The sequence below is a fragment of the Equus przewalskii genome, chromosome 13, assembly GCF_037783145.1.
Source record: "Equus przewalskii isolate Varuska chromosome 13, EquPr2, whole genome shotgun sequence".
Taxonomy (NCBI): Eukaryota; Metazoa; Chordata; class Mammalia; order Perissodactyla; family Equidae; genus Equus; species Equus przewalskii.
Window position 1 is genome coordinate 26,862,144 of NC_091843.1, and position 25,916 is coordinate 26,888,059.

General features: G+C 57.3%; 1 protein-coding gene and 1 long non-coding RNA gene across 2 annotated transcripts; one reads left to right on the forward strand and one right to left on the reverse strand.

Moving 5' to 3' along the window:
- Positions 1–869: 869 nt before the first annotated feature.
- SLC6A7 (solute carrier family 6 member 7) lies at positions 870–21,388 on the reverse strand. The gene is made up of 14 exons (XM_070570486.1): positions 21,025–21,388; positions 16,090–16,273; positions 14,276–14,407; positions 13,950–14,184; positions 12,086–12,224; positions 10,532–10,666; positions 9,491–9,594; positions 9,238–9,362; positions 8,427–8,539; positions 8,036–8,167; positions 7,460–7,559; positions 7,165–7,265; positions 6,484–6,651; positions 870–2,648 (listed from the first exon to the last, which is right to left on the reverse strand). The coding sequence occupies exons 1-14, from the start codon at positions 21,055–21,057 to the stop codon at positions 2,439–2,441; spliced, it is 1,911 nt and encodes a 636-aa protein (XP_070426587.1). The 5' UTR covers positions 21,058–21,388; the 3' UTR covers positions 870–2,438.
- Positions 17,903–23,924, forward strand: LOC103549122 (uncharacterized). The gene is made up of 3 exons (XR_011525495.1): positions 17,903–18,212; positions 22,806–22,967; positions 23,792–23,924. It is a non-coding gene; the product is annotated as an uncharacterized lncRNA (long non-coding RNA).
- Positions 23,925–25,916: the final 1,992 nt, after the last annotated feature.

Sequence of the window (25,916 nt, forward strand, 5' to 3'; positions counted from 1 at the left end):
CCTGGGGTCTGTCCCAGAGCAGCGGGGAGAGCGGGCAGCGCCTCCTCCCGGACAGAGGCCCGGGGACAGGGCCACTCTGCAAGGGCTGGCGCCAGAGGCTCTGTTAGCAAGGCTGGAGCCTGCCCCCGGGGTGTGGGAAGAAGCACCCTGAATTGTGAAGGCCATTCTTGCATCCTCTGCAAATTAGCAAACCCATTTCTCTTCCCCCACCTAGAGCCCCAAACAAAGAGGGGCGGGAGGGGGCCCGGCCCTTTGTTAGGGGAAATTTATTAATATCCGAAATATGCAGTGGCCCTTCCTCTCCACCCCCAGTCAAAGCCTTTGCAAACACCTGGCCTCGCATTTGAAAGGCCCTGGGGCTCTTTTATATGGCAAGGCCCTGCCAGGAGGGGGTGGGCAGAACCAGGAAGTTCTTCCAGCCTGGGAAACCCTTGGCTCCTCCCAGCCCTGGTCTTCCAGCTCCGGCTTCTCCTGCAGGTGAGGCTGGGGAACCGCTGGAGAGGGAAAGCAGGCGGCAGCGGGTCGGCAGCGGGCCGAGAACGGAGAACGCTGGTGGCCGCGCTTTGTCCTGGCTCTGCCTGCCTCAGCTGGGCAAACTGGAGCAAGTTTCTTCCCCTTCAAAGGCCTTGGTTTGTCCAGGTGTCTAATGGGGGACTAAGTGGTTTTTAAGGGCCTTCCTCATCTTCATCACCCTTCCTCAGCCCTACCCACCCACCACTGGCCACAGAGAAATGGCAGAGCAAGTGTCAGAAGCCACGGGGGCCAGGAAAGGAGGCAGCTGAACCTCAGTTTCCTCGTCTGTCCAGGGGGAGCCGGAAAGCCCCGTGCTGCCCACCTCACAGCTCTCAGCAGTAAGGAGACAGCGTAAGGAAGATGACCTCATTGGCGTTTATTAACAATAAACCAATAGAACACGGATGGCTTGGGGAGACACCAGGAGAGAGACAGGGCACAGAGGCTGTCACAGTTGCACAGGGGTGCCCTGCCCCATTGGAGAACGCCGTGTGCAGGAGACCTGCTCGGGCATTTTCACACCCTGCCCTCATCTCTCAGGGAAGGAGGGACCCCAGGGCCCCTCTTGTGCCTGGGGATTGAAGGTGCCAAGGCCTCTAGCCACAGGCCTGGGGTGTCGGCTGCCCACTGTCTCTGCCTTCACCCTCATGTCTGGGCAGAGTGGGCAGCATCAGGACCAGACAGATATGTGTCTCTTAGTTGCCCTGGTCTTCCACAGCCACGGCCAATCTCCCAGCAACTCCTGGAGCTGGAGGAGACAGTGAGGGCGGCCAGGACAAGGGAGAAGGGAAGAGACAGGCCCTGGGTCCTGACTATGACCCCTCGTTCCCACCTCTGCAGCGCGTACAGCTCAGGCCTCCCTCCCCTCTGTCCTAATCAGGCCCAGGGCTCCCTATGCTGGAGGGTACGGGGCCCAGCAAGGAAAGTTGTGGGGCATTCTTGGAAGTATGGGGTCTTCCTTTCTCTCCTCACCCCCAAAACCCTAGCTCAGGCCACCAGACCCTCTTGACCATCCTCCACAAGCCACCCACCTCCACCCTGTTCCCTCCAATCCAGCCTGCACCCAGAAGAATGTTCTATCGACCAGATCATGCAAACCCCTGCCCACCCCACATCCCTGGCTCCCCGCTCCCCAGCATTCTCCATTCCCACCTGAACCCTGTTGTCACCTGCTAACACCTGCTTCTCCCACCACCCTCCCTGTTCCTGAGCCCTTGGTCTCTGCCCCCGGCCTCCTCCTCGCCCCACGGGAGGAGGAGGGGCCTCCCTTCTGGCCTTCGCACCTTGGCTGGGCCAGCTCCTCCCCACTCTGACCTCTTCTTCTCTTTCTCCAAACTTGCCCATCCTCCAGGCCCTCAGGTCCCACCTCCTTCAGAGAACACGGCCTGTGCACATGAAGCCACAGGGATCTCACTCCCACCTGACCTGCTAACTCTTGACGCCCAGGGCCACACGGGCCTCAGGGTGCCGAGTCTCCCGCCGCCCAGCTTAAGATTCCGGCTGACTTGTGTGGCTCAGGCTCCCTGGGGAAAGGGAGGGCTCTGGGCCCTGAACAGAATTGAGAGGGTGGTGCTAGCTGCCACATGAGAAAGGGAGCTGGCTGGTCAGGAGGCCTGGGGTCCAGTCCCCTCTGCCAAGTGACCTTGGGTAAGTCCCTCCTCCCTGGCTTCAGTTTGTCCATCTGCAAAGTGAGGGCTGAGCAGAATCATTCTCAGCTTCAAATGGGTCGTGGTGTGTGTGTGTGTGTGTGTGTGTAGGGGGTAGACAGAGGTTTCCAGAGAGGCAGAGGCCACAAGGAGGGACTTGTACGGGGGACCAGCATCACCATGGCAACCTCCAGCAACCTCGGGCCTCTCAGACCCCCAGAGGGCGGGCTGCCCACGGCGGCCCAGGCAGGGCTCCCAGCCGTCCGCCTGCTTCCTCCTTCACATCATAGACTCCTCCTCCTCGGCGATCTCCCGGTCCACCTCCATGGCGGTGTTCTCGAAGCTGGTGATGCCCCCGTACTTGCGCATGTGCACCATCAGCGGCTTGGGCGACTGGCTCCCGGCCAGTGTGGCCACATACATGCCCGTCCGATTCTCCTCCAGCGACGGGCCCCAGTCCATGGCCGGCCGGCTGGCCTGCTGGAGCCGCTGCGGCAGAGCAAGGACAGCGGTAAACAGCTGGCGCTCATGGAGATTGCCAGAGGCAGGCACCCGGCAAAGACCTCACCACATCACCTGGATTGACCCACGCAACAACCCCGGGACGGGGGCACTAACTCCCCAGAGGGAGTCGGTCACATGCCCGGATGAGAACCCTGCTCTGCCGCTTGGAAGGTGGCATGGAATCAGCTCTCTGTGGCCTGCTTCCTCCCCTGTAACCTGGGGATCATGAGGCCTCCTGGGATGTGAGCGCCCTGAGATGAAGCACCTAGCAGGGCGCCTGGAACAGGGGAGGGCCCGTGAACGGTGGCTGCTGTTCTGATTACTCAGCAGGCCAGTCCAGGGGCCCATTCTGGGTCCCTCCCCCTAAATGCTGAGGCCTAAGGAGCTGGGAGTTTCTGGGAAGAGCCATGACGGGAGAATTGAGGCGGGGATTGTCGCTGACCTTCCAAGTGCCTGACACTGCCTCGTTCTGACTCAGTGGCAGCCTTGATCCTCCCCTCTCGGGGCACCAGCTTCCATGGAAGGTGGGAGCTGACTAAGATGATGACTAAGCCTGTACATCCTGGGTTCCTTCTTCCTCAGACCTCATTCCCCAAGCCCTCTGCCTGCCCCCACCAGGGAGAAAAGCCCCTGACCCTTCAAAGAGGCAAGACAACAAGCATGAGGTGGGGCCCACTGGAGGCCCTTAGCCCAGGGCCTAGCACGGCTCCGTGCTCAAAGCACAGTGATGCTTTTTTTTTTTTTTTTGAGGAAGATTAGCCCTGAGCTAACTACTGCCAGTCCTCCTCTTTTTTTTCCCTGAGGAAGCCCGGCCCTGAGCTAACATCCGTGCCCATCTTCCTCTACTTTATATGTCGGATGCCTACCACAGCATGGTGTACCAAACAGTGCCATGTCTGCACCCGGGATCCGAACCGGCGAACCCCGGGCCGCCAAGAAGTGGAATGTGCGAACTTAACCACTGCACCACCGGGCTGGGCCCCACAGTGACGCTTACTGAACTGTAGTAAGAGCAGTTACCTCACTGTTCAGAAACCTGCCAACACTTATCATCTCAGTGGAGAGAAATCCCAGTGCTCACAACGGCCTCCATGGCCTGGCCTCTGGTTTACCTTTCTGACCTCAGTTCCTGCCACTCTCTTCCAAACACTCGGATCCAGCCCTGCTGTTCTCAAACATGTCAACCCCCCTGCCTCAGGGCCTTTGCACTGATTCTCCTCCTGCCCAGAATGCTCTCCCCTTAGCTATCTAAATGGATCACCTCGTCCCTTTGGTCAGGCTTCTGTCACCTCATCAGAGAGGCCTTCCCCGGCCACGCTGGCTGAAACACCATCCTCCATCGTGCTCTATGCTGTTATCTGATTCTGGTTTTGATTTTGTTCTTGTTACGTACACCAAGTACCGCTGTCTATGTTTATTTGTTTATTGTCTGTCTCCCACATTAGAACACAAGCTCCCTGAGAGCAAGGACTTAGATTTGTCTCCGGCTGAACACTGGTGCCTGGACCAGGCTTCTCAGCCCGAGCACGTTGACACTGTGGTCTGGAGAATTCCGGGTGTGGGAGCTGTTCTGCACCCCGAAGGGGGCTTAGCAGCATCCCACCCTCTACCCACTGGATGCCAGGAGCACGCCCCCTGCACCCTGTCCTCCCAGGGCAATCACAGCTGTCTCCAGGCATGGCCAGATGTCCTCGGAGGGCAGAAGCACCCCTGAGAGAACTGCTGGCCTGGAATGGAGCACTCGCCGCCTGCCAGCTCTGTGCTAAGTGCGGCTGATTTAATCCTCACAGTAGCCCTGCAAGGGGACCTTATTGTTTCTAGCCTCCACCCCTACAGATCTTCTCTGAAAGTAAAGTTCAGTGTGGTTAGTTAAGTTGGCCAAGGTCACACAGGTGGGAAGTGGGGTTTGAACCCAGGCCGTCTGACTCCATCCTAAACTTTTAAAATACTCTGCTTCTCTGCCTCTCATAGTACCAACTGTGCGGACAGTCACAGCAACCCTATGGGTAGGTATCACTGTCCTCATTTTAAGGACAGACAAAGCAAGGTTCAGAGAGGTGCATTAACTTGCTCAGGGTCACGCAGCTGGTAAATGGCAGACTCAGGATTCCAATCCTAGTGCATCAGTGCTGGAAGCCCTGGTCTCTGAAGGTGGCACTCCTGAACTCGGCAGTGACTCCTTGGAGTGTCCCCCCACGTGTCCCCTCCACCCAGCTGGGGGCAGTTGCAGCAGCAGGGCAGCAGGGAGGCAGAGCAAGGCTTGGGGACCATGAGCTTCTGGGGGGCTGTAACCCCCGACCCTGAGCAACCCCCCACCTCCTACACTTTGCAGACACCCTGGCTTTCAAGCAAGGAGACAAGTTTCCTTTTGTAGCACAGGTGGGGCTCCTGAGGTTCAGAGAAGGCAAAGGGTTTGCCCCGGTCACACAGCAGTTGGAGGCAGAGCAGTGACTGGACTCTAGGACTCCCCCGTGGTCTGGGCGGTGTGGCCACAACCCACTTCTGCCAGGGAAGGGCTCTGAGCCTCTCTCCAGGTGGAGACAGGGAGGCAGGGTGAGGGACAGCTGAGGGACTGTATGGGAAGTGGGGGCAGTAGTGTGCTGGTGAGCAGGCTGGGGATGGGGGTGGAGGGCGCATCTGTAGCCACTTCAGTGGTATAGATATCCCCACCATGGGGCCGGCCCCGTGGCCGAGTGGTTAAGTTCGTGCACTCCGCTGCGGCAGCCCAGGGTTTCGCTGTTTCAGATCCTGAGCGCAGACATGGTACCACTCGTCAGGCCACGTTGAGGTGGCATTCCACATGCCACAACTAGAAGGACCCACAACTAAAATATACAACTATGTACTGGGGGGGGTGGGGGGGTTGGGGAGAAAAAGCAGAAAAAAAATAAAAGCAAATAATTGAAAAAAAAAATCCCTACCAATGTCCATTTCAAGCTATCGATGGTTTAACAGCTGGCTCACAACATTCCTGAGTATTGAACAATCGGCTGTCACGAAGCAGTACTAGCTGGTTCCAGCACACCTCTGATGGGTGTGGGGGTGTGGGGGTTTGGGGGTGTGTCAGGGGTGGATCCCCAGGCTTTCTCAGGCCCTAACAGACTTACTGAGCTCCGCTCACTATGACAGCCCCTTGCCACCAGAGGACTCCACACCCACGGACTCAAAAGTGGATGGCTCAGTGTACAGAGGGCGCCCTGAGGCTCAGAGAGGGGCAGGACCTCAGAGTGGTCACACAGCATGTCCACTGGCCCACAAGGGGTCACTACTCATATCTTCCAAGGCCTGTAGATTCCCGTGCCAAACAGCTCTATGCTTTCTGGGTCTCTCCACACAGCCCTGGCCAGGGCCAGGGCTCACACCATCATCCCATTCCCAGGTCACCTGTGGGCCACAGGAGGAGGGTGACAAGCCCACTCTCTGGGGTCCCTCCGTGTTGCCTTCGGACCCTGAGTTCCATAGGGAAGCTCTGGGCTGGTGACCTGCATTCAAGTCCTGACCTTGCCTGACTCACTGTGGGACCTTGGTAAGTCCCTTGTCCTCCCCTCGAGACATGTGAGCACTGGCCGACACTGGTGATCTTTGGACTGTGCCCCCCGCAGAGGCCTTATGTGGTGTGAGGGGCCACAGGGCAGGCCTCAGCCCCCAAGCCTGCTTCCCAGCTCAGGCTACTGGTTAGAAAAACTGCTCTTGGGGCTAACAGAGATCTGCACAGCCCTGGAGAAGGTGAGGGTGCAGAAGGTTTCTTTGCCAGCAGGTGGGCCCAGGGCAGGGCCACAGGGCGGGAGGGTGGGGGGCAGGCAGGGTGGGGCGGACTTACCTCCCAGAGTGAGCCCTCCTCTCGCAGCACGGCCACCAGCATGCCGGCGGGGATCATGAGGCAGGACAGCAGGCCCATCAGGATGCCGAGCAGCTCCGCCCAGGCTGGGAAGCGGTAGCTGCCATACTCCGATGGCTGGTACTTGACGATGCTATACACCAGCAGGGCCTGCGGGCGGGGGATCCAAGCATCACAGTGGGCCTCAGCCAGGTCCCAGGGCTTGGGGTAGCCCAGGTCTGAACTACCTCAAGGCCTGAGACAGCCCAACCCAGAGCCACTCAGTGTCTGAGACAGCCCAGTCCTAATCTGTACGAGAACCTGAGATGGTCCGTCTCTGGAGCCTTGGCAAGTCCTGAGACAGCCCAGCTCTGAAGCACCCTAATTCCTGAGATGGCCTATCCCTGAGCTGCTCCAACCTCAAGGCCCCAGCCCTAAGGCCCAGAAGCCTGAGATAGTCCCCCTCATTGTGTCGACCAATTCTAGGACTAGGCCCAGCACAGCTACAAAAGTGGGGGCATCCAGGGGGATGGGGGTAGACCAGAATCCTCACGCCCGGCCCACCCCTCAGCCCTGACAGAGGTCTACCCTGGACCAGGGCAGCCCTACCAGACTGGACACCCAGAGGGGCCCTGCCCTCAGTCCCGGGCCCCATCCAGCAGCCCTGCCTCCCATCAGGGTTACCAGGAGCGTGGCTGGGGACAGGAACAGCCAGCAGGCCCTGAAGTAGAGACCCGGTTTGAAGCCCAGCATCATGTGGATGTCCCGGCAGAACCTCTGGATGCCTGCACAGGGGAGGGGCGGGAGGAGGATGGCCCACCTGCAGGCCCACAGTGCCAGCGGCCCCTCCTCCACCCCAGCTGCCCCCACCGCAAACCCCAGCCTCGGGACCAGGGACCCAGCTGCAGGGGGCTCCAGGGTAGACTCCCACCCTCCCACTGTGGGGAGCCTCGACCCCACCTCCCAAGCCCCCTCTCACCATACACCCGGGTGACGGCGAGGCACGTGGTGATCACCACCACCATTAGCCCGAAGCTGGCGCTGTAGTCATCCAGAAGGACCAGCCAGTACATGCCCCCCTGCAATACAAGTCACAGCTCTGGGAGCCCCTCACCCCGGCCTCGCTCCCTGCTACAGCCCCTCTCCAGGCAGGCAGCGAGCAGGAAGCAGCCAGGCCAGTGGGGAGGACAGGACGATGACAGTGTGACTGCTGTCTCCCTGCCAAGCCCTTTATATACATCATCTTATCGTAGGCTCACAACAGCCCTAGATGAAGACCCCCATTTTATTGATGGGAAAGCAGGCTCAGGGAGGGGAAGCCACTTGTCCTGGTGTCATAAAGCAACTGCAGGAAACCCAGGTCTTTCAGACTCCAAAGCCAGGACTCGGGGTCATAGGCAAAGCTGCCTGTTGGGGGAGAGGGCACTGGGCGGGCTAGGTTCCTCCCAAAGAGGAAGAAGCAGGTGGCTCAGGGAGTGCTCAGCCTGGCCACAGACACTGCTGCAGGTGCCTCCCCAGCCTCGCCACCAGCCACCCACCCTGCAAAGCCACTCACGTCGGTGGTGAGGACCAGCCCCATCAGGTACATGGCCACGCAGATGAGCCCCGAGAACACGGCCTTCTTGGGCCGCAGGTAGTATGGGAACTCGTCCGTCACAGCTGTCACAATGGTCTCCAGAAAGGCAAACTTGGGGGGAGGAAGGGGGGCGTCAGCATTCTACCCCCACGACACACATACACACAGATACACACACTCACAGAGATACACATACACACACATCACACACACGCAGATACACACTCACACAGGCACACACAGATACACTCACATATCACACAGAAATACACACATCACATACATAGACACACACAGCTACAAAGTCACATATCTCACACGCACATGCATACACACACACCACATACCCGCTGGCACGGACCAGGCTCACCTGGCTGTCCAGGCCGAGAGTCAGCAGCATGAAGAAGAAAAGGAAGGACCAGAAGGGCGACAGAGGCAGCATGGTCATGGCCTGTGGGTAGACAACAAAGGCCAGGCCGGGGCCTGGGCCCAGGGCACACGGGGTCAGCAGCCTGGGGCATGCGGTGGGCCCCACATACAGACTCTGACACACACGGGCGCTTATACCCACTCGGCAAACCCAGAGGCGTACATTAACTGCACACTTCCAACACTTTCTCACGCCTAGGGCACAGGCCGCACACTGTCAGCACTCAGTGAGCACAGGCTGATAAAACAGATGGATTAATGAGCACACGAATAAACACAAGACCCAAACATAACACCTCCTTCCAATACCCTTATGTACACAACCTTTTGCACAAACAATCCCACTAAGGCACATACTTAGACACATCCATTAGCACAAGACACTGATGCACAAGACCGTTTGTACCCTCCATTCACCTGAACACAGACATCACGACACAGGACATGACTCATCTGGACAAGTAAGGAGAGTTACTAAGATGTGATAAAACATAAGACAATCTCAGACAGAAATCTGTCTCTCTCTAAACACAGGTTAACACACACTAATTTGCACACCCATCCCCCTTTGCACAGGGACACCCAGAGACCAGCTAAGACATGTTAATTTGTGTGTTCATGCACTCACGTGTACACACACACACTTGACATACACATCCACAACCTTGCTGGTCCACACATGTGCTCACTTGCCCGGGCCCAGCTGTGCCCGACACACACCCTCACCCCTCAGCGCCGGGCAGCCTGCCCACCTGCTTTGGCTACTTGGTCCACAGGCACACCCAGCTCTTGAGACATGTAGCCCAGCACGGAGAAGATGGCGAAGCCAGCCAGGATGCTGGTGACGGCGTTGCCCAGAGTGACGATGAAGGTGTCTCTACCGGGAGACGTCCAGGCACAGGCTGGATGAGCTGGCTCCACCCTCACCCCACGAGGCCCTCCTCGGCCAGCCACCCTCCCCCCCAACTCCAGCCCCCAGGGTGTGGGAGGCTGCAGGACACTGACCTATAGATGTTCTGGTGAAACGTGTTGTAGGAGGCAAAGGTGAGGAGACCCCCGAAGCCCACACCCAGGGAGTAGAAGATCTGAAGAGCAGCTTCGATCCACACCTGTGGCAGGGAAGGAGGAAGATGGAGCGCAAAGAGAAGGGGCTGCCCACGATGGTGTCCGGAGGGCCAAGGAAAGAGGAGGAAGGAGGGGGGGCGAGAGGCGGGCGGCAGCTCCAGGGGTGGCTTGGTGAAGCGTCTGGCTCACAGGTGACGTGGGCCAGGAGCAAACTTGGCTGCAACACTTACACTGGAACTCGGGCAAGTCCCTTCCCCTTTCTGGGCCTCAGTTTCCCCAACCAGGATCTAGAAGATGATCTCTAAGACTGGTCCAGTTCTGAAGGAAGTAGTGCCTCGCGTAAATTTTTAGGAGGCTCAGCCTGGCGATAAGCCCCTGTAACCCCTTTACTCGCTCCCTGGAGCCGGGGAGACCCGGATTTGGATCCCAGCTCCACTGCTTTCTAGCTGTGTAGCCTGGGCAAGCCACATCACCTCTCTGAGCCTCGGTCCCTCACCTGTGACGAGGGGATAAGAATAATGCCTCCCTCGCGGGGTGGTGTAAGGATTAAGTGACTACATATACATGAAGTGCTAGGGCAGGTCAGGCACAGTCATCCGTCAGTAAGCAAGGCATGTTGGCTGTTGGTACCGTGGTTGTTACTGTTATTATTACTAATGCTCTGCCTGGGGTTTAGAGTCAGACAGATCTGGGTTGGAATCCCAGCTCTGCCACTCCCTAGCCGTGTGACCTTCAGCTGATCACCACCTCATTTGGGCCTCAGTTTTTTCATCCGTAAAGTGGGAGAATAACGTCTACTTCATAGGGTTGTGAAGAAAAACAAATGAAAAGGACACACAGTGCCGAACACAGTACCTGATACTGGGGGCTCACCACATGAGAGTCCCAGTCCTGGCCTCCCTTTTTCCCCAAGGGGCCCTCTTTCAACTCCCCGGCTCAGGCCAGACCCCTCCCTCCACATCCCAGCCCCAAGGGCCTCACCTTAGAAGACAACAGGTGGTGGAACTGGGGGGTGAGATAGAACTGGACGCCCTTCCAGGCCCCCGGCAAGGTGACTCCGCGGACCAGCAGCATGAGCAGGATGAGGTAGGGGAACGTGGCCGTGAAATACACCACCTGGGCGATGACAAGTGGAGATGAAAGGCACGCATGGCCCTCCTTCCACCCTGCCCCTCCGCCAGAAGTCCCCATCTTACTAACTCGCCTCCCCACCCTATGGACAGCCCCGGTTGGGAACAGCTGTCATCCCTGATGCTTCTCTTTCCCTCGCTCCCTCCCTCCACACACGGATCCCATCAGCAAAGTCCTGCCACTGCTCCCCATGGCCGTCCCACATCCAGCCACTCTCTCCAGCTCTGCCGTGCCTGGGTCCGGGCCACCACCGCCCCTTGCCTGGAGGTTATAACACTCTCCTCCCCGCCATGTCCACTCCCCCAGCCCTGCACACCCACCCTGCACGGTCACCAGACAGTGCACACTCCAAAAATCCCCTCTGCCCCGTCTCCACCGTGCCCAAACCTCTAGCCAGTCCCTCAGCAAACCCCTCCAGCTCTCGAGCTCCACGCCGACGACTCTCCTCTCCTGCTGCATGGTTTCTACCCTGTCTTTCTAGCCTTTCTTTGAATGATTCTGTTCCTCGTGGACAACACTTCTCAGCACTTTGCAGAGGCACAAGTTCTAATCTATAAGTGGTTGAGTAAACCATGCAGAAGGTTTCCAAGCCCTTCTGAAACAGCTTTACGACCCTCCTCGCCCTTCCTAACCTAAAGTGGGCATCTGTGGTTTTGTCTTCTCAGCATCTCGCCGGCCTTCTTCAGATAACAGTCCCCTGACTTTCCCTAGCTGGGGCTGATTCCATTCTCAGCTCCAGGGGTGGGCAAGTGACCCAGGCCCAGCCAAGCAGAGCACTCTGGCCCTCCTGGCCACAGTGACTGGTTCAGGGATGGAAACAGGATCCAGCTTATCTGGTAAGACTCAACTCTAGGATTTTTGAAAACTGGGAGAACCCTTCACTAAGTGGGTAAGATGTAAGCCTGGAGCTGCTGGTGGCAAGCTCCTGGAGAATGAAGCTTGAGAAGGAAGCCAGTCTGGAGGAAAGCATTGCCGAGAGATGGGGAGAACTACATTCCTATAACATCTATCGAAACCCTAGATCCAGCCGTGCCTGAAGCACACCCTTTGGACTTTCCAATTGAGTGTGGCACTTGCATCTCAAGGAGCCCTGACTCATATACCCACCCTCCAAGTATTCAACAAACGTTTGCTGAGCTCTTCAAAGTGCCAAGCACTAGGTGAGGATACAAACTTGAATAACAGATAGGTCCTGCCCTCGGCAAGTTTCTAGTCTAGTGAACCAGCCGAGCTGCTGTCCATCTTTACCTCTACCTCTTTCTTCAAATGCCTCCATGCCCTCTCCCTTCCTATCTTCCCAGTTGAAGTCTATTTATCCTCTCAAGCTTAGTTCATGCCCTGCCTCCTCCGGGAAGCCTTCACCCTACCCAGCCCCTCAGGCCTCCAGGGCCTCCCAGGGTTCACCTTGCCGGAGGACTTCACACCCTTGAGGATACAGAGAAACACGATGACCCAGGCGAGCAGCAGGCAGAGGCAGAGGTTCCAGCGGATCCCCCCGGGGCTGCCGATGCCCCGGCTCCCTTGGATGTGGAGAACGTAGCGGCTGTGGGAGGTGAAGGTCTGAGTCACCCTGCCACACTCCACAGACATGGAGTGAAGCTGCGGCCAGTCTACTAGGCGATCCTGGCTATTCTCCATCTGATTCCTCCCCATCCTTCTCTGACCAGCTCTGCACCCAGGAGGCTGTCCTCTCCAGACCCCACCACCCAAGCTGCCTTCCTCCTCGTTTCCATTTGGGTTTGGCTAGTGGGAGGCAACGGCAGGAGACTGGAGGGTGGGAGGAGTGAGGGGTTGGGGTGCTTGCACACACACGTGTACACATGCATGCATGCGTGCACACGTGAATCACACATGCCATCAGAGGGTCTGGCTATGACTGCCTTCTGCCGCACAGCTCTCGTTATGCAGCCCCTCCATCCAGGCCACAAATCGCCCTGGTTCCAGTAACACCGGTCCCTCTCGCCTCCTTGGCTCAGGGATGGTACGGCTGTCCCTCTTGCTAGTCCCTGGTGCCTCCCCTTTCCTTGTGGATTCCCCGACCTCTGTAAAGTCCCTTCACCAAACTCCCTTCAGTGAAGCCCTCAGAGAGGGCTGCGTGCTTCCCGCCTGCACCCCAACCCATGAGGCGGCATGGTGTTTCCACGGACACCCCTGGAAGCTGCCAGTGACCACCTCACGTTCTTCAGCTTCAAGCTGCAGGCCCAAGCCCGCCCTTTCCCACTGGTCTGACATACTTCTCAGCAGGTGCAGACACACGGATGGACTTTAAATAGACAAATGAATGAACCAGGTAATAAATGCAGGTTGGAGACCAAAACATTTCAAGACAGGGGATCCATCTGGGGAACAATTCCTAAGAGCAGCCCTTTGAAGGTGAAGGGATGGGGATATCTGGTCTGTGTCCTCTTGTCAACCAGTGGTCCCTACCTAGGGACCAGGCTACTCTGGAATGTTCCAGAAGAGGACCAGGAATCAGGAGTCCTTGGTTCCAGTACTGCCTCTGCCACCAACTATGGAGCAAGCCTCTGCGCCTTGTTTTCTCAGCTATAAAGTAGGGCTTCGGGACAGGCTGATGAGCGGCGCTATCCTGACACCCACCAATCCTGGGGCGCTCAATGCCTGGCGCTGTGATAAAGGTTTTACGTGCATTACCTGGTCTAATTCCCACAACAGCCCCTTACTCTACTCTAGTCTTCTCTCTCCCATTAGACGAATCTGAGACAGTCCCTCCTATGGATGGTGCTGGCCCACACTCAGCACTTCACCTACTGACGCAGGAGGGGCTCAATAAATACCTACTGAAAGAAGGAGGGAGTGACTGACTGGATAACATCCTAGGAAGCAGGGACTGGTACCACCCCCTAGTACAGAGGAGGAAGCTGAGGCTCTAAAAGGTTACTCTTACCATCATCACCAGCATCACTATTATCAGTTAGCATTTATGGAGCACGTACTACCCACCAGGCTGTTTGGCACAATTTATACGTCTTCTCTCCTTTAACCCTCACAGCAGCCCTCTGAAATACTCTTATCATAGCCCCTTCAAAGAGAAAGCATCAGAAGCCACATAAATTTTTCAACATCACCCAGCTGCTCAGGTGAAGAGCTGGGATCAGAACCCAGAGTCCACCTAACGCTAGCACCTGAACTCGGCCTTCGAGGTGCACGCTGAGCCCCTTGGGGACGCCGGCACACCCCTGCCCCCGGGCCCCCTGCAGTGGCAATGGGGGCCCTCCCAGATGGCTGCCGGCTCAGACAGCCACCTGACCTCCAGTACTCCTCGCTGGGGCTGACGGTGCTGGTGAGGTTGAGGGGCAGGGCCCCGTTGCCGTTCTTGGAGCCTCTGTGCTCGAGGCAGAGGTCCGTGTTCCACCAGTTGCCACAGTGCTCCCAGGGCAGGGTGCTGGTGAGGGAGGCGAAGAGGTAGAAGAGGACGTAGGCGATGATCATGTTGTAGTAGATGGCCACCAGGCCCACGATGAGCAGCATGGCCGCGCCGGCACCTGGGCGTGGGCGCAGGGAGGTCAGGGGATGGGGGGCAGCCTCCCTGCCTTCCCCAAGCCCAGGCCACCCCGGGGACCACGGAGGCCTCACCTTTGAAGAGGGGGCTGATCTTCCAGACGGCCAGGGGCCCCAGGCTGGAGAACTGGCCGAGAGAGAGCTCGAGGAAGAAGAGGGGGATGCCGCAGATGGCTAGCATGAGGAAATAGGGCACGAGGAAGGCGCCTGTGGGCAGGAGGGAGGGTGGGGGGGTCCGGCTGGGTCAGCTCCCCCTGGAGCCCAGCTCCAGCCCCGCCCCTCCCCGACACGACCTGTGACCCCACGGAGCACTTCTCACGTGGTGGAGTGGGACTGTCTGCTTTTACACCAGGAGACCACTGAGGACCAAGGGGCGGGGTGAGGGGGATTAACTCACCTCTGAGGCCCCAGTGCCCAGACCAGGGCAGGGCTCAGAGCAGACAGTGAGCAAGCGAATGAATAAATGAGTCAATGAATGAGTGAATTCCTGCTGAAGAAAGTGCAAACTCCCCAGTAGGAAAATCAACACCCTTCAGCACCCGGCTTCCATCCTCCTGCCTCTCTCCCTCCCCCGTCGCCTCAGATGCTGGTGGCTGCCACCCGCGGTCTCGTGTGTCCAACATCTCGTCCCCTTTTCTTCTCATAAAGGCAGCCAGATCCTTTAGAGAACAGCCCACCGCCATATGGCTCTGCAAGGGCTGCCAGCCCCCGGCCCGCCCCTGGCCCACACCCGCCCCGGCGTGGGCAGGTATCTCAAGCAGGCCCATGATAGACCTTCCCTGCAATTCCGTACAGATGCATTCAGAGAGGGCAGCTCTGAGGATGAGGTCATCCCGAGCTGTCTCTGGCCACACCCCACCCCTACTGCCAGGAGGAAGCCTGTCCCAGGAGAAAGTGAGGTCAGCATACAAAGGGAAAAAGAGTCGGGGACGAGGGAGATGGAGTTCCTGGAGGTTCAGAGGCCAGCTCCAGTCCCACACTTCCCAGTCCTATCAATCCATCTTGTCCTGGCTTCATCTAGTTTTGTTTGGCTTTCTGTCTTCTGTCGATAGGCGCTTCTCTAACGAGTTCGGCAGAGATGGGAGGAGATATACAGTGCTTGCTGGTGGGAACGCGTCGGCTCTGGAGAAAGATAGTCCTGGGTGGAAGGCTGGCTTGGCCATCACGTGAGCTTGGGCAGGGAAGCTGGCCTCTCCAAGCCCTGGCTGCCCCGTCAGGACCTCGGTGCCCACCCAGGAAGGTCGTCTTCAGGGCTAAATGAGACAGGCATGGGGAGCACCAAGCCTGGGGCCTGGCAGATGGTGAGTGCTCCACCCCACTATAGATAATGAGGCTTAGAACAGTCACTTGATGGAGAAGCAGGGACAACAGAGAATTTGTTTAAGATGGGAGAGACTTTTGTTTGCAGTCTGAATGGAAGGAACCAGGGGAGGAGGATGGCTTGGAGATTCAAGAGCAGGAATGAGTGATGGAGTGAGGTTCTGGAGGAAGGGGTGAGGTGGGGGGCAAAGGGGGAACTATTAAGAGCACAGTGATTGGTCACTGACAGGCAGATACAGCCCTTTATCACGAAGCAGAGGCAGCCCCCTCTGCCCATCACTCAGGGCCCAGGAGGTGCCAAAGCTTAGAGAGAGAAGCAAGTGGGTACCCATGCTGGGGATGAGAGAGAGTGGGGAGGGGCCTGGGTGATGAAAAGGGACAAAAGGGGCAAGGTGAGCTCCCTCCTTCCAGCCCCAAGTCACTACAAACCACTTTCAATGAATTCTGCCCAAGGTCACACAGGAGACAGCGGCCGAGGCCACTTAAAACCTCACTCCAACCTGAGCCTTGGCCCATCGCTCTTGGCCCATCCCCCTGGATGCCCCTCAAGCAGCACCTCAGGCCCATACCTCCTCCGTTGGTGTAAGCTCGATAGGGGAAGCGCCAGACGTTGCCCAGGCCCACACAGTAGCCAATGCAGGACAGCAGGAAGTCCAGCTTGCCTGTCCAGTTCCCCCGGTCTGCAGCAAAGTCCACGTCCAGGTCCACATCTCCCTGGTCACTGGGGGTCATCAGCAGGTCTGGGGTGACAGGCTACCAGTAAGAGAGAACCAAGGGGTGAGAGAAAAAAGTGAGGCCAGGTTGAAACTCTGACCCTGACACAAGAATACGGACTTGATAGGACTCCATGCAAAGACACTCTACTGCTTCAGATACTCAACCGCGCGCTTCTGGGCATCCGTGGTCATACGCAGGAGCTCCTCCGGGTCTTAGGTGACTAGAAACTTATGAGATCTGCAGGGTGGCTCAGGCATTAAGTAAGCCACCTTGATCTTGGCTAACGCAGAGGTTGAATCAAAGGAGGGCCCTATTTCAGTGATGATGACAACAATGATGATCTTAGTAACAGTGACCATGCGCTGAGCCTTCTGTGTGCTCACGGCACTGAACATTTCACTCACATTACCTGATTTCATTCTCAAAACAACCCTGTGAGCTAAGCATTCGTCCAAGCTCCATCGTAATTATGGGGGAAACTGAGGCTCCAAGAGGCATCATGGCATACCCAAGGTTTTTACAGCACTGGCTAGAGGGAGAACCAGGTCTCGAGCCCAGAGATTCCTGATGCTGAAGTGCACGTCTTCAACCACCAGGGCTGCAGTTTGGCTACTCCATCCAGGACATCGTATTTTAAGAAAGACACAGACAGTTTGGAGCACGTCCAAAGGGCAGGTGGCCAGACTGGAGGGTGTTCAGGAAAAGCGGTTACAGGAGGACAAGAAGAAGTCGCTTAAGCCCTGACTTGTCTCAGAACGTAATCTTCCTGTCACCGGAGGAGAGATGCATGCACAGGGAACTGAGGGCAGCTCTCCCTGAGGGTCCATCTCGCAGCAACCCCCACAAGCCCGTAATTCCAGGAGTGTGGGGAAGTCTACTGGGCATTGTCCCTTCAAGCTGGGGCTGAGAGATGGAGGCCCTCCTCCAGGTGCTTGGAATCTGGTCCCGAGGGATGTGAGTTAGCATGTCTGTGAGCTACCTGGGTTTAGGGCCTGGAAGAGGATGACTACCTAAAATTCAGAGAGTAGGGCCTGGCCCGATGGTGCAGTAGTTAAGTTTGCACGTTCTGCTTTGGCGGCCCAAAGCAGGTTCAGATCCCAGCTGTGGACCTACGCACGACTTGTCAAGCCATGCTGTGGCAGGCGTCCCATATATAAAGTAGAGGAAGATGGGCACAGATGTTAACTCAGCACCAGTCTTCCTCAGCAAAAAAGAGGAGGATTGGAGACAGATGTTAGCTCAGAGCTAATCTTCCTCAAAAAAGAAAATTCAGAGAGTAGTTCCCAGAAGTGACCCCAGGAATGGGTCAGGAGAAGGGGGCAGCCACATCTTTCCTGCTTGCCTCTGAAAGTCACACCCTACAGTAGGGAAGAATGGAACTGCAAAGAAGGCCAATTATCAAAAAACGTCCGTGGTTTTCAGAGAGGAGAAAGGGTCCTGCTGAGAAACGGTGGTGGGAATGCAGTGACTGGGAGTCAGGAGACCATAATTCTAGTCCCAGGTCTGGGCCAATTCACTGTGCAACTTTAGGAAAGAGTCTTCTGAGCCTCAGTTTCCCCATCTGGACACCAAGGGGATTGGATAGATCAGTGTTTCCAAAAACACATCCCTTGGGATGTTCATAGGTGTTCGGTGGAACAAAGGATTCTTGAATCAAAGAAGTTTGGGGAAAGCTGGGTTAACACAAGGTAAAACAGGCTCCTTTGCTGCAGGACTTGTCAGATCCTTTAATGGACCAATATGCACCGTGACTCTCCAAATAGCGACTAGAACAGATGGTATTCTCCAGTTCTATTTAAGAAAAGGGTTTCAAGGAGCTAGCATGCTGGGATATACTAGGGGAAATGCAAGTCTAGAGGATCTCTATCTAATAGTCTTCTGGCTCTGATGCTCTGAGGCCAGCTTCCCCAAAGAGCCTTCCCTGGAGACACTTGCAGTGCTTGAGGACCAGAGAAGACCCACGCACAGGGACTCAGTAAGTAGCAACTGACCAGATTTGGGTTTCTCCCCTAAAATTGCCCTTCCTGGCACCAGCCCGGGTAGGTGTCTTCACACAAATCAGGTGGTGACAGAGGAGGCTTTGCTGGGGATTTGTCATATGAGCACTGCTGGGGTGAAGTACGAGTGTCACAGGACTGGAGGTGTCCGGCTGCAGGGCCAGGATGGGGGCAATAGGTGCAGGTGGCAGAAATGGGTAACAGCGCTGGGTTGACTTTCAACGGTAGCAGCAACCATGGGTGTGACCCCGCCAGACGCTGGCTATGGGCCAGAGGGGCCGTGGTGACGGGGACAGCATGGCATGATTATGGGTGATGGTGACAAAGATGAAGAGCAAAAACAAGCTGCTTTTCAATAACCTGGCTCCAAGGGTGGAAACAAACACGTGCCTGGCGGTTCCTGAGCTGCGGTCTCAGACAAGCTGGGGTGCAGGGAGCAGAGCCCCCAGACCTCTCTGACACCCACCCTTCCCTCTGATGCCCTTTTCCCCAAGGCTTCCTCTCTAGCTGGTGAGCACCAGCCCTCTGGAACCGCGCTCTCCCAGGTGAGCTCCAAAAGGGACATGATAGCAGCCAGTGGACACTGGCCCCTGGTATTGGGTGGCGAGGAGGGCCTGTCACCCTATGCCCCAGCTGGCAGGAGGGCCTGGTAATGAGGCTCCTCTGATGCCTCCTGAGAAGCTGCTGCCCTTTCTATGTTCACAGAGCGGTCCTGGCTCTCTGTTTCCATGGTGATAAGAGTTCCAAGAGCAGGATGCTGCCAGCTCTTCCGTCCCCCCCTCCCCCAATCAGAGGAAAGCCCGCTTCTGCTCCACGGGCAGGGGATGGGGTCCTCCAGAGCTGAGCCAATCCGAAGCCCACCTGGAGCCCCCACTCCCACCATGGGGTGAATCCCAGGAGGCTGGCACAGAGAGGATGGAACTGGTTGGAAGAGAGAGGAAAGCAGCCAAATCAATGGGGCAGGCTTGGAAGCTGAATGAATGGCTTTGCCAGACCTGCATGCCCTCTTTTAGGAACCAGCAGATGTAGGTCACCAGCAGCGGCAGGGGCTGGGAGAGGTCGGACTGCCCAAGCCAAGGCTCTCACACCTTCCTCAGGATGAGAGACAATAGGAATCTGGAGTCCAACCTCGTCATTGTGCAGCTGAGGAAATTGGGATTCAGGGAGAAGGGATGAGCCCAAGGTCAAACAGCAAGTTAAGGACAGAGCAAGACCAGGACCCAGCCCCCTGACTCACAGCCCAGCGCTCTTCTCTGAACAACGGTGCTTCTTTGCTGACACCTGGCATTTCCTCACTCCCTGCCCCCTTCTCCCTGAGACCAAGGGAGGGGGACCCTGAGGCCAGGCGGCCCCACCCTCGCCCTGTTGGTCCTAGGTTACTCAGCCCACCTTCAGGAAAGCAGTAACTGCACCCCTCTGTGCCTCGTATTCCTGGTCTATAAAGTGGGGCTAACAAGACCTAGCCCCCAGAACTGTTGGAAGATTACATGAGACAAAGCTTCACACAATGTGGCTACTACCATGATGTGTGGCCTTGTGACAGTGAGGGGCGGGGACTCTTGTGGGGAGGGAGAGGAAAGGGGAGAGAGTAAGAGGGTGCAAAAGAACAGGGGGAGGAATCAAGAAGACCCAAGAGACCCACAAATGGCCCAAAGAAGTCACTCATGTCAGCAAATCAAAAGAACCCACGTATCACAGTGGTTCCATGCCCAGCTGCCCAAGGGCAGAGAGCTTGAATGAGTGTGTGTGTGTGGGGTGGGGGGGTTGGGGGAGGGAAGTGGTCAATAACAGCAGCCCTGTGAGCAGTTCTCTCACATCTACCAGCCCCTGTGAGTTCACAGCATCCCCTACCCCAGGACTGTGGGCCTGCTTTTGGTGCCTGGACAGTGGGGATGGACCAGTGATGGTCCAGGTTAGAGAACGGACTTGCCCAAAGTCACAGGGGAAGTGGCATCTGCAGAAATAGGGTCCAGGAGTTCTGACTCCTTGGCTAGTCCTGGTACTTTTAAGCCAAAAGCCAGAAAACTTCCTCCAATACTCTCCCTCCCCATGCACACAGGCACCTTGGCTGGGAGGTCCAACCCCACATGACAAGGTGGGGAGGGGCAGAGGTCTGGGCCCAGGGCCCCAGGAACGTATAGATTTGGGCCCCCTCTCTCATGCCAGCTTCCACTCCACTCCCAGATCCCTTTCCCATTTCCTCCCTTGTGCCTTTGCTTCCCTTCAGCCCTGCTGAGGGGCACCCTGGGGTCCTAGCAGGGAAGCTAAAGCTGCCGGTAGAAGGATGGGGAAGCAGGTGGTGGGCCCAGCAGGGCAGGAGCGCGGCAGGAAAGAGGAGGTCCCCCTGCTAGCTCTCGGAGTCTGCTTCAGTGTAGAGCGCATGGATGAGGGCCAGGTCGACGCCCCCATCCCTCACCCCCGAAAGCTCAAGGCTGGCGCTCAGCTGTTCTAGTCCCCAGCCCCCAGTCAGCTCCTGGGGGAAATGGGCGGGGGCCTGACCCCAGCCACCCCTACCCCGCGCCTCCTGGGGCTGCAGACACCTGTTCGCAGGACCTGGCCCAGTGAACCCGGGCCCCCATCACACTACATCCAGACCCCCAAGCAGTTGGAGGAACACCTTCCCCCTCTCATCGCCAGACCGTGACCTCGGCTCTCCCCGCAGTCCAGCTCAGCCTGGCCTCCCCAAGAGCCCTGAGTCGGGTCCAGGTGCCCTCTCCACCCTCCCGGGGCCTCGATGGGGGCGGGCCTCCGCACCCCTCCCTCAGGTGCGCCCCCGCCCTCGCGCCCTACCTTGCGGAGGTGAGCTCCCTGGAGCTTCTTCATCTTGGAGGGCGGGTTACTGGGGCTTCTGGGCTTGGCTTCCCCTGAGCGCAGAGCGCGAGCGAGCGAGCGAGTAAGAGATGCGCCGCCGGCCGGCCGCCGCGCCTTTGCCCCGGCGGCTCCCGCGCACCGGCTGGGGGGGCGCGGACGCAGGCGCTGCCGTCTGCCGGCTGCGGGCGTGGGGCGAGGGCCGGCCGCTGCGAACGCCCTGCCTCTCGCTGCGCAGCGCCCGAGGCTGGGGACCAGTACACGGCTGCGCCCGCGTAGACACCCAGACAGACGGTCTGACGGATGGACGGCGGGGGGATGCGCGCGCCCCCGCACGCAGAGCTGCGGATTGGAGGGGCCCGAGCGCGTGAAAGGGTGGGGTAGGGGGGGGATCCGCGACGGAAACTCTCGGAGGTGTGGAGGCCTCGGCCACCGTCTTCTGCGTGACCTTGGGCAAATAACCTGCCCTCTCTGGGCCTCCCGGTCTCCAGCTGGGCAGTGAGGGAGGCAGGCCATGCGCACGGGCATCAGCCGCTCCTCCTCTTCTTTGCTGTGTGACCTTGCCCCCATCACTTAAGCTCCCTGCGCTGCCGCTTCTTCATCTGGAAAATGGGCATAAGAATCTTGCTTTCTTTATCAGGTTGTGAGGAATTCGGGAGAGTGTGCTTAGAAAACATTTAGCACAGGGCCTGGCACGTGGTAGGGGCTCAGTTAGCATTTGTTGACTGATCGTGGATTGCCCACTCCTGGCAACAAAAGAACAACAGCCGTTAGTCAGATGTTTGTCCAATTATCCAATCCACCAATATTTATTGAGCACCTAAAGGGTGCCAGGTCCCAGTCGAGGTCTTATTTTCTCAACACAGTGACCTGGAAAGGCAAATGGTAATATCCCTATTTTACAGACAAGGAAACTGAAGCACAGAGAGGTTAAGTTGCTCACCCAAGGTCACAGAGCTAGTGAGTGACACCAGTGACAAAGTCAGGCCTTGGGGACCTTCTGAGCTAGCGGTGGTCCTGAACACTCCTCCTTTCCTAGGGATGAAAGCCCAACAGGGAGGTTTGGGAGAGGAGAAGTGGCAGGGCAAAGGCCACTGTGTTGCTATGATGGTTTGTGACTCAGATCATGAGCACCTGGGTTCCTGTCTGCCAGCAGTGTGACCTTAGGAATGTGACAGTCTCACATCTGTAAAATGGGCCATCGGCCAGCACCTTCTTAGCTGACCTCTCAGAGTGTGGCTGGGATCCAGTGAGCCCGTGGCTAGGATGGGAAGTTAGCCGGAGTGATCATAGGCATTGGTTTGTGGGAGGGCGCCAGTGCGTGCGTGCGTGCTAGTGGACACGACATATACATTACAAACCGTGCCCCTTTCACGCTCAACAGTGCCCCAGTTCAGACACTAAATCACAGGACTGCCCGACCATCAGCCAACATGGGGAGGCCTTTGGGGAAAGCGAGGATGATGTGGATAATGTGCTGCCTCTCACACCCCAGGAGCCTGGAAGAAGGTGGGAAGAGTTTAAGTCAAAGCACAGGCTGGGATGAAGGGCCTGGCTGCGTCCCACCCACCACTTCCTTCCAGGGCCCACCCAGCTGCTCCTTGCTTTAAGCCTGGCCTCACAGGGCGTGCCAGGGGCTCTCCAGAGCCAGGAGGAAGGAGCTCCTTGGCCATGAATGTGGAAGGAAGGAGCGTTCATTGAGCTCAACTGTGGGCATTAGATGAGCTCATATCCAATATCTAATTTTTAATTCTTCCCAACAGTCTGGGAAGACAGGTTTGTGCGTCCCCATTTTGCACCTGAGGACACTGTCTAAGAGGAGTGAAGCTGCGTGCCCAAGGTCACACAGAGCACTGAATCTCTGGACTCTGCAGACAAAGCCAGGAGGGCAACAGCCAGCGGATCCTGAACCCAAGGAGGCCCAGGTAGGACCCCGTCCCCGGCCCCAGGGCCTGCCACCACATCTCTTACAGGACAGGCAGCACAGCTTTGCTGAGCCACCCCTTCCTGTTGGCACATGGGTTCGCAGACACTATGGAAGGCACAGAGAACCACAGGAACGGGGAGTCGGGGTGGGCATTGGCCCAGGAGCCCTGGAAGACTGGCCTCTTGATGGCCCCTTCCCAGCAGCACCTGCTCCCCCAGATCCAGCCCTGGGGGGAGCCAGCCCTGGGGTAGGGGAGGGAACAGGGCTGAGACTTTATCTTTCCTCAAGCAAACGCCTCAGGGCATGACCACTGAACAGCAGCGGCAGTCACTGGGGCTGTCAGTACAAATGGGTTCTAGGCCCACGCCTTCCAGATGGGGAAACTGAGGCTCAGGAGAGGCAGGTCTTGCAAAATCACCCTGTGCAGCCGAGGTAGGGTCAGTCCCGGAATCCAGGAGTCTGACCCCACCCGGGCCCTGCCCTCCAGATCACAGCTGTCTGCCACCCTCTCCCATCACCACGGCCCTTGTCGGAATAGTCTGTACTTCATAGACCAAACCAAACCCCAACCTCTTCTAGAAGACATTGTCCACATTAGTCGATCTACCCACTGAAGCCCTAGTTTTATGATTATACAACTGGCCATGAGTTCAGCTATCAAACATCTTTGACAATTGCTGCCACCACTGTCCCCTAACGCCCTCCCAGAGGAAGTTGGGTACAACTTAGCAAGATAACTACTTAGGCATCCATGTCAGTCAATCTGTCTCCCTTTCCACCTTCCCCTCCTCTCTCAGCCTCTCTCTCTGTCTGTTTCTCCAGGTCTCACATCAAACCAGACGTGAGATGTGTGCTGATTTAAGGAAAGTGTTAGATGAAAATGTACTTCCTTTTGTTATATGGAGATATTTTTAAATGCATATAAATAAACATTTTTAATTCGCTTGAACGTTCAGACTTGATCGCTGCAGAACATGTGTTTTGTTTCACCGGCGAGTGGCGACTGTGAAAAATGAGGGTCCAGACCACTAGTCCATCTGGTGTGATTCAGAGACAGTGATTCCAGAGCAGCCGTGCTGGGGCAGGACTGCCCTGCAGGCCACCCTCTCCTCGCCTGCTGTGCTGCCTGCTTCTGCCTCCCACTGGCTGGGCATCTCATCCCCGCAGAGCCAGGCTGGTTTCCGGAGCGCCACAATCCTCCGGTCCCCGCAGCATAACCTATTACACACACACACACACACACACCCCGGGCTGCTGGAGACCTCCTCCATGAGAACACTCCACTGCCAGCCCTGCGCCTGAGCCCTTCCCCGGAGCTGAGCTGTGTGCTCTCTGCTTGGCCCGCCCAATCTCTCAGCAGTCATGATGGGACCGGTGCCTCCACAAGACAGGCTCTCAACACGGCGTTAGGGGTTTATTGGGGAAATTGTACGCCAAACATAATGCTGATGTGCATGTTTCTGATTGGCTAGAGGCCATGACCAGGCCATGGGCCTTTGGGGGCCGGGCCAGTCCAGTCTGACTTTTGTCTGGAGCCCCGGTCTCCAGCATCAGCGCAGGGCCTGCCACCACGCAGAGGAGGAACATAAAATTGCTGGATGCAAAGCAGAAGCAGCATCGCCATTCCCAGTGGGAAAGCTGGAACACCTCCTAGCATTGGGGAGGGTGCAGGGATCCCTTTCCTGAGCCATTACAACACCCCAGTCTCTGGTGGAACTCTCCGGGTGACAGGGAACTCACTCCTTCACAAGGCAGCCCGTGGCACTGTTTGGAAGTTGTCTTAGATAAAAAGTTCCTATTTCATGGAGCTCAAACGCCAACTGACAGGTGATCGCCAACGCAACCTGTGGGCCCCACCCAACCCCCTGACCGCCCGTGTGGACAGCAGCTGCAGCTCACCCAGCCCGCCAGGCCTGGCCACTGACCTCCTGCCAGGCAGAGGTCTTCCTGTGGCTGGGGACAGGCTTGTCCTGCCTCAGATCCTCCCAGTCTCCGTCTGTCCTCAGGATTGGGGGTGGGGTGGTTAAAACATCAGTCAGGTCTGCCAGCACCTCACACTAGGATGCAAGAGCTCCATGAGCAGGTGACTGAAACACAGTACTTACCATGTGCCAGGCCCTCTGCTAAACGCAATTCTAAGATAGGTTAGAGTACTTTATTTCCACTTGACAAATGAGGAGGAGAGGCTCAGAGAAGCTAAGTAACTTGCCCGAAGTCTCACAGCTTGGAAGTCGTCAGGCTGGAGCTCAGGGCATCTGACAACAAGATCTGCTGCCGAACTTGTGTCACAGCTGAAGCGTGGCCCTCCAGCCCACAGCATCCCCACACTCCAGACTGTGCGGTGTTCAGTGGGGCGCTGGTAAGTGCTGGCAGGGGGCGCCTGGGTAGCAAAGCATGGGGAATGCTGGATTAAAGGAAACTCAAGGGGTTTCTTTGCTGTGACACTTGTCAGAGGCTTTGATGTGCTAACGCACCACTGTGACTCCCTGAAGGGGAGTCTGCAGGATTTCCCAAACTTACTTGCCCAGAGCAGTTTCTTTTTGGTAAATGAACTGCCCAGTTTTACAGATGGGAAAACGAGGCTCAGAGAGGGGATGCAGTTACCCCAGGGTCACACAGCAAATGTCTTTGAAGATCAGAATATTCACTCTCTGCTGGCCACCCTTCCACCAACCCACTTCCTCTGCTCCTGGAAGCTTAGTCCTTTCCCCTGGTACCATCTGGTTCCCATGCCTTAGATGTCCAGTGTCCTCGGTGAAGCCAGGGTGCCTCCCAGGCCACCAGTAGGAGGAGAGAGAGAGGTGCCCTCAGGGGCTTGTGTGGGGACCGGATCCACCTCGGGCATTGCTGTCATGTGCCCCAGGAGCAAAGGGCAGACAGGCGGGCTGTGCACACTTTTTATGGCTGGGCCACCTCCCAGAACAGTAAACAGAGGGGCAGGCAGCTG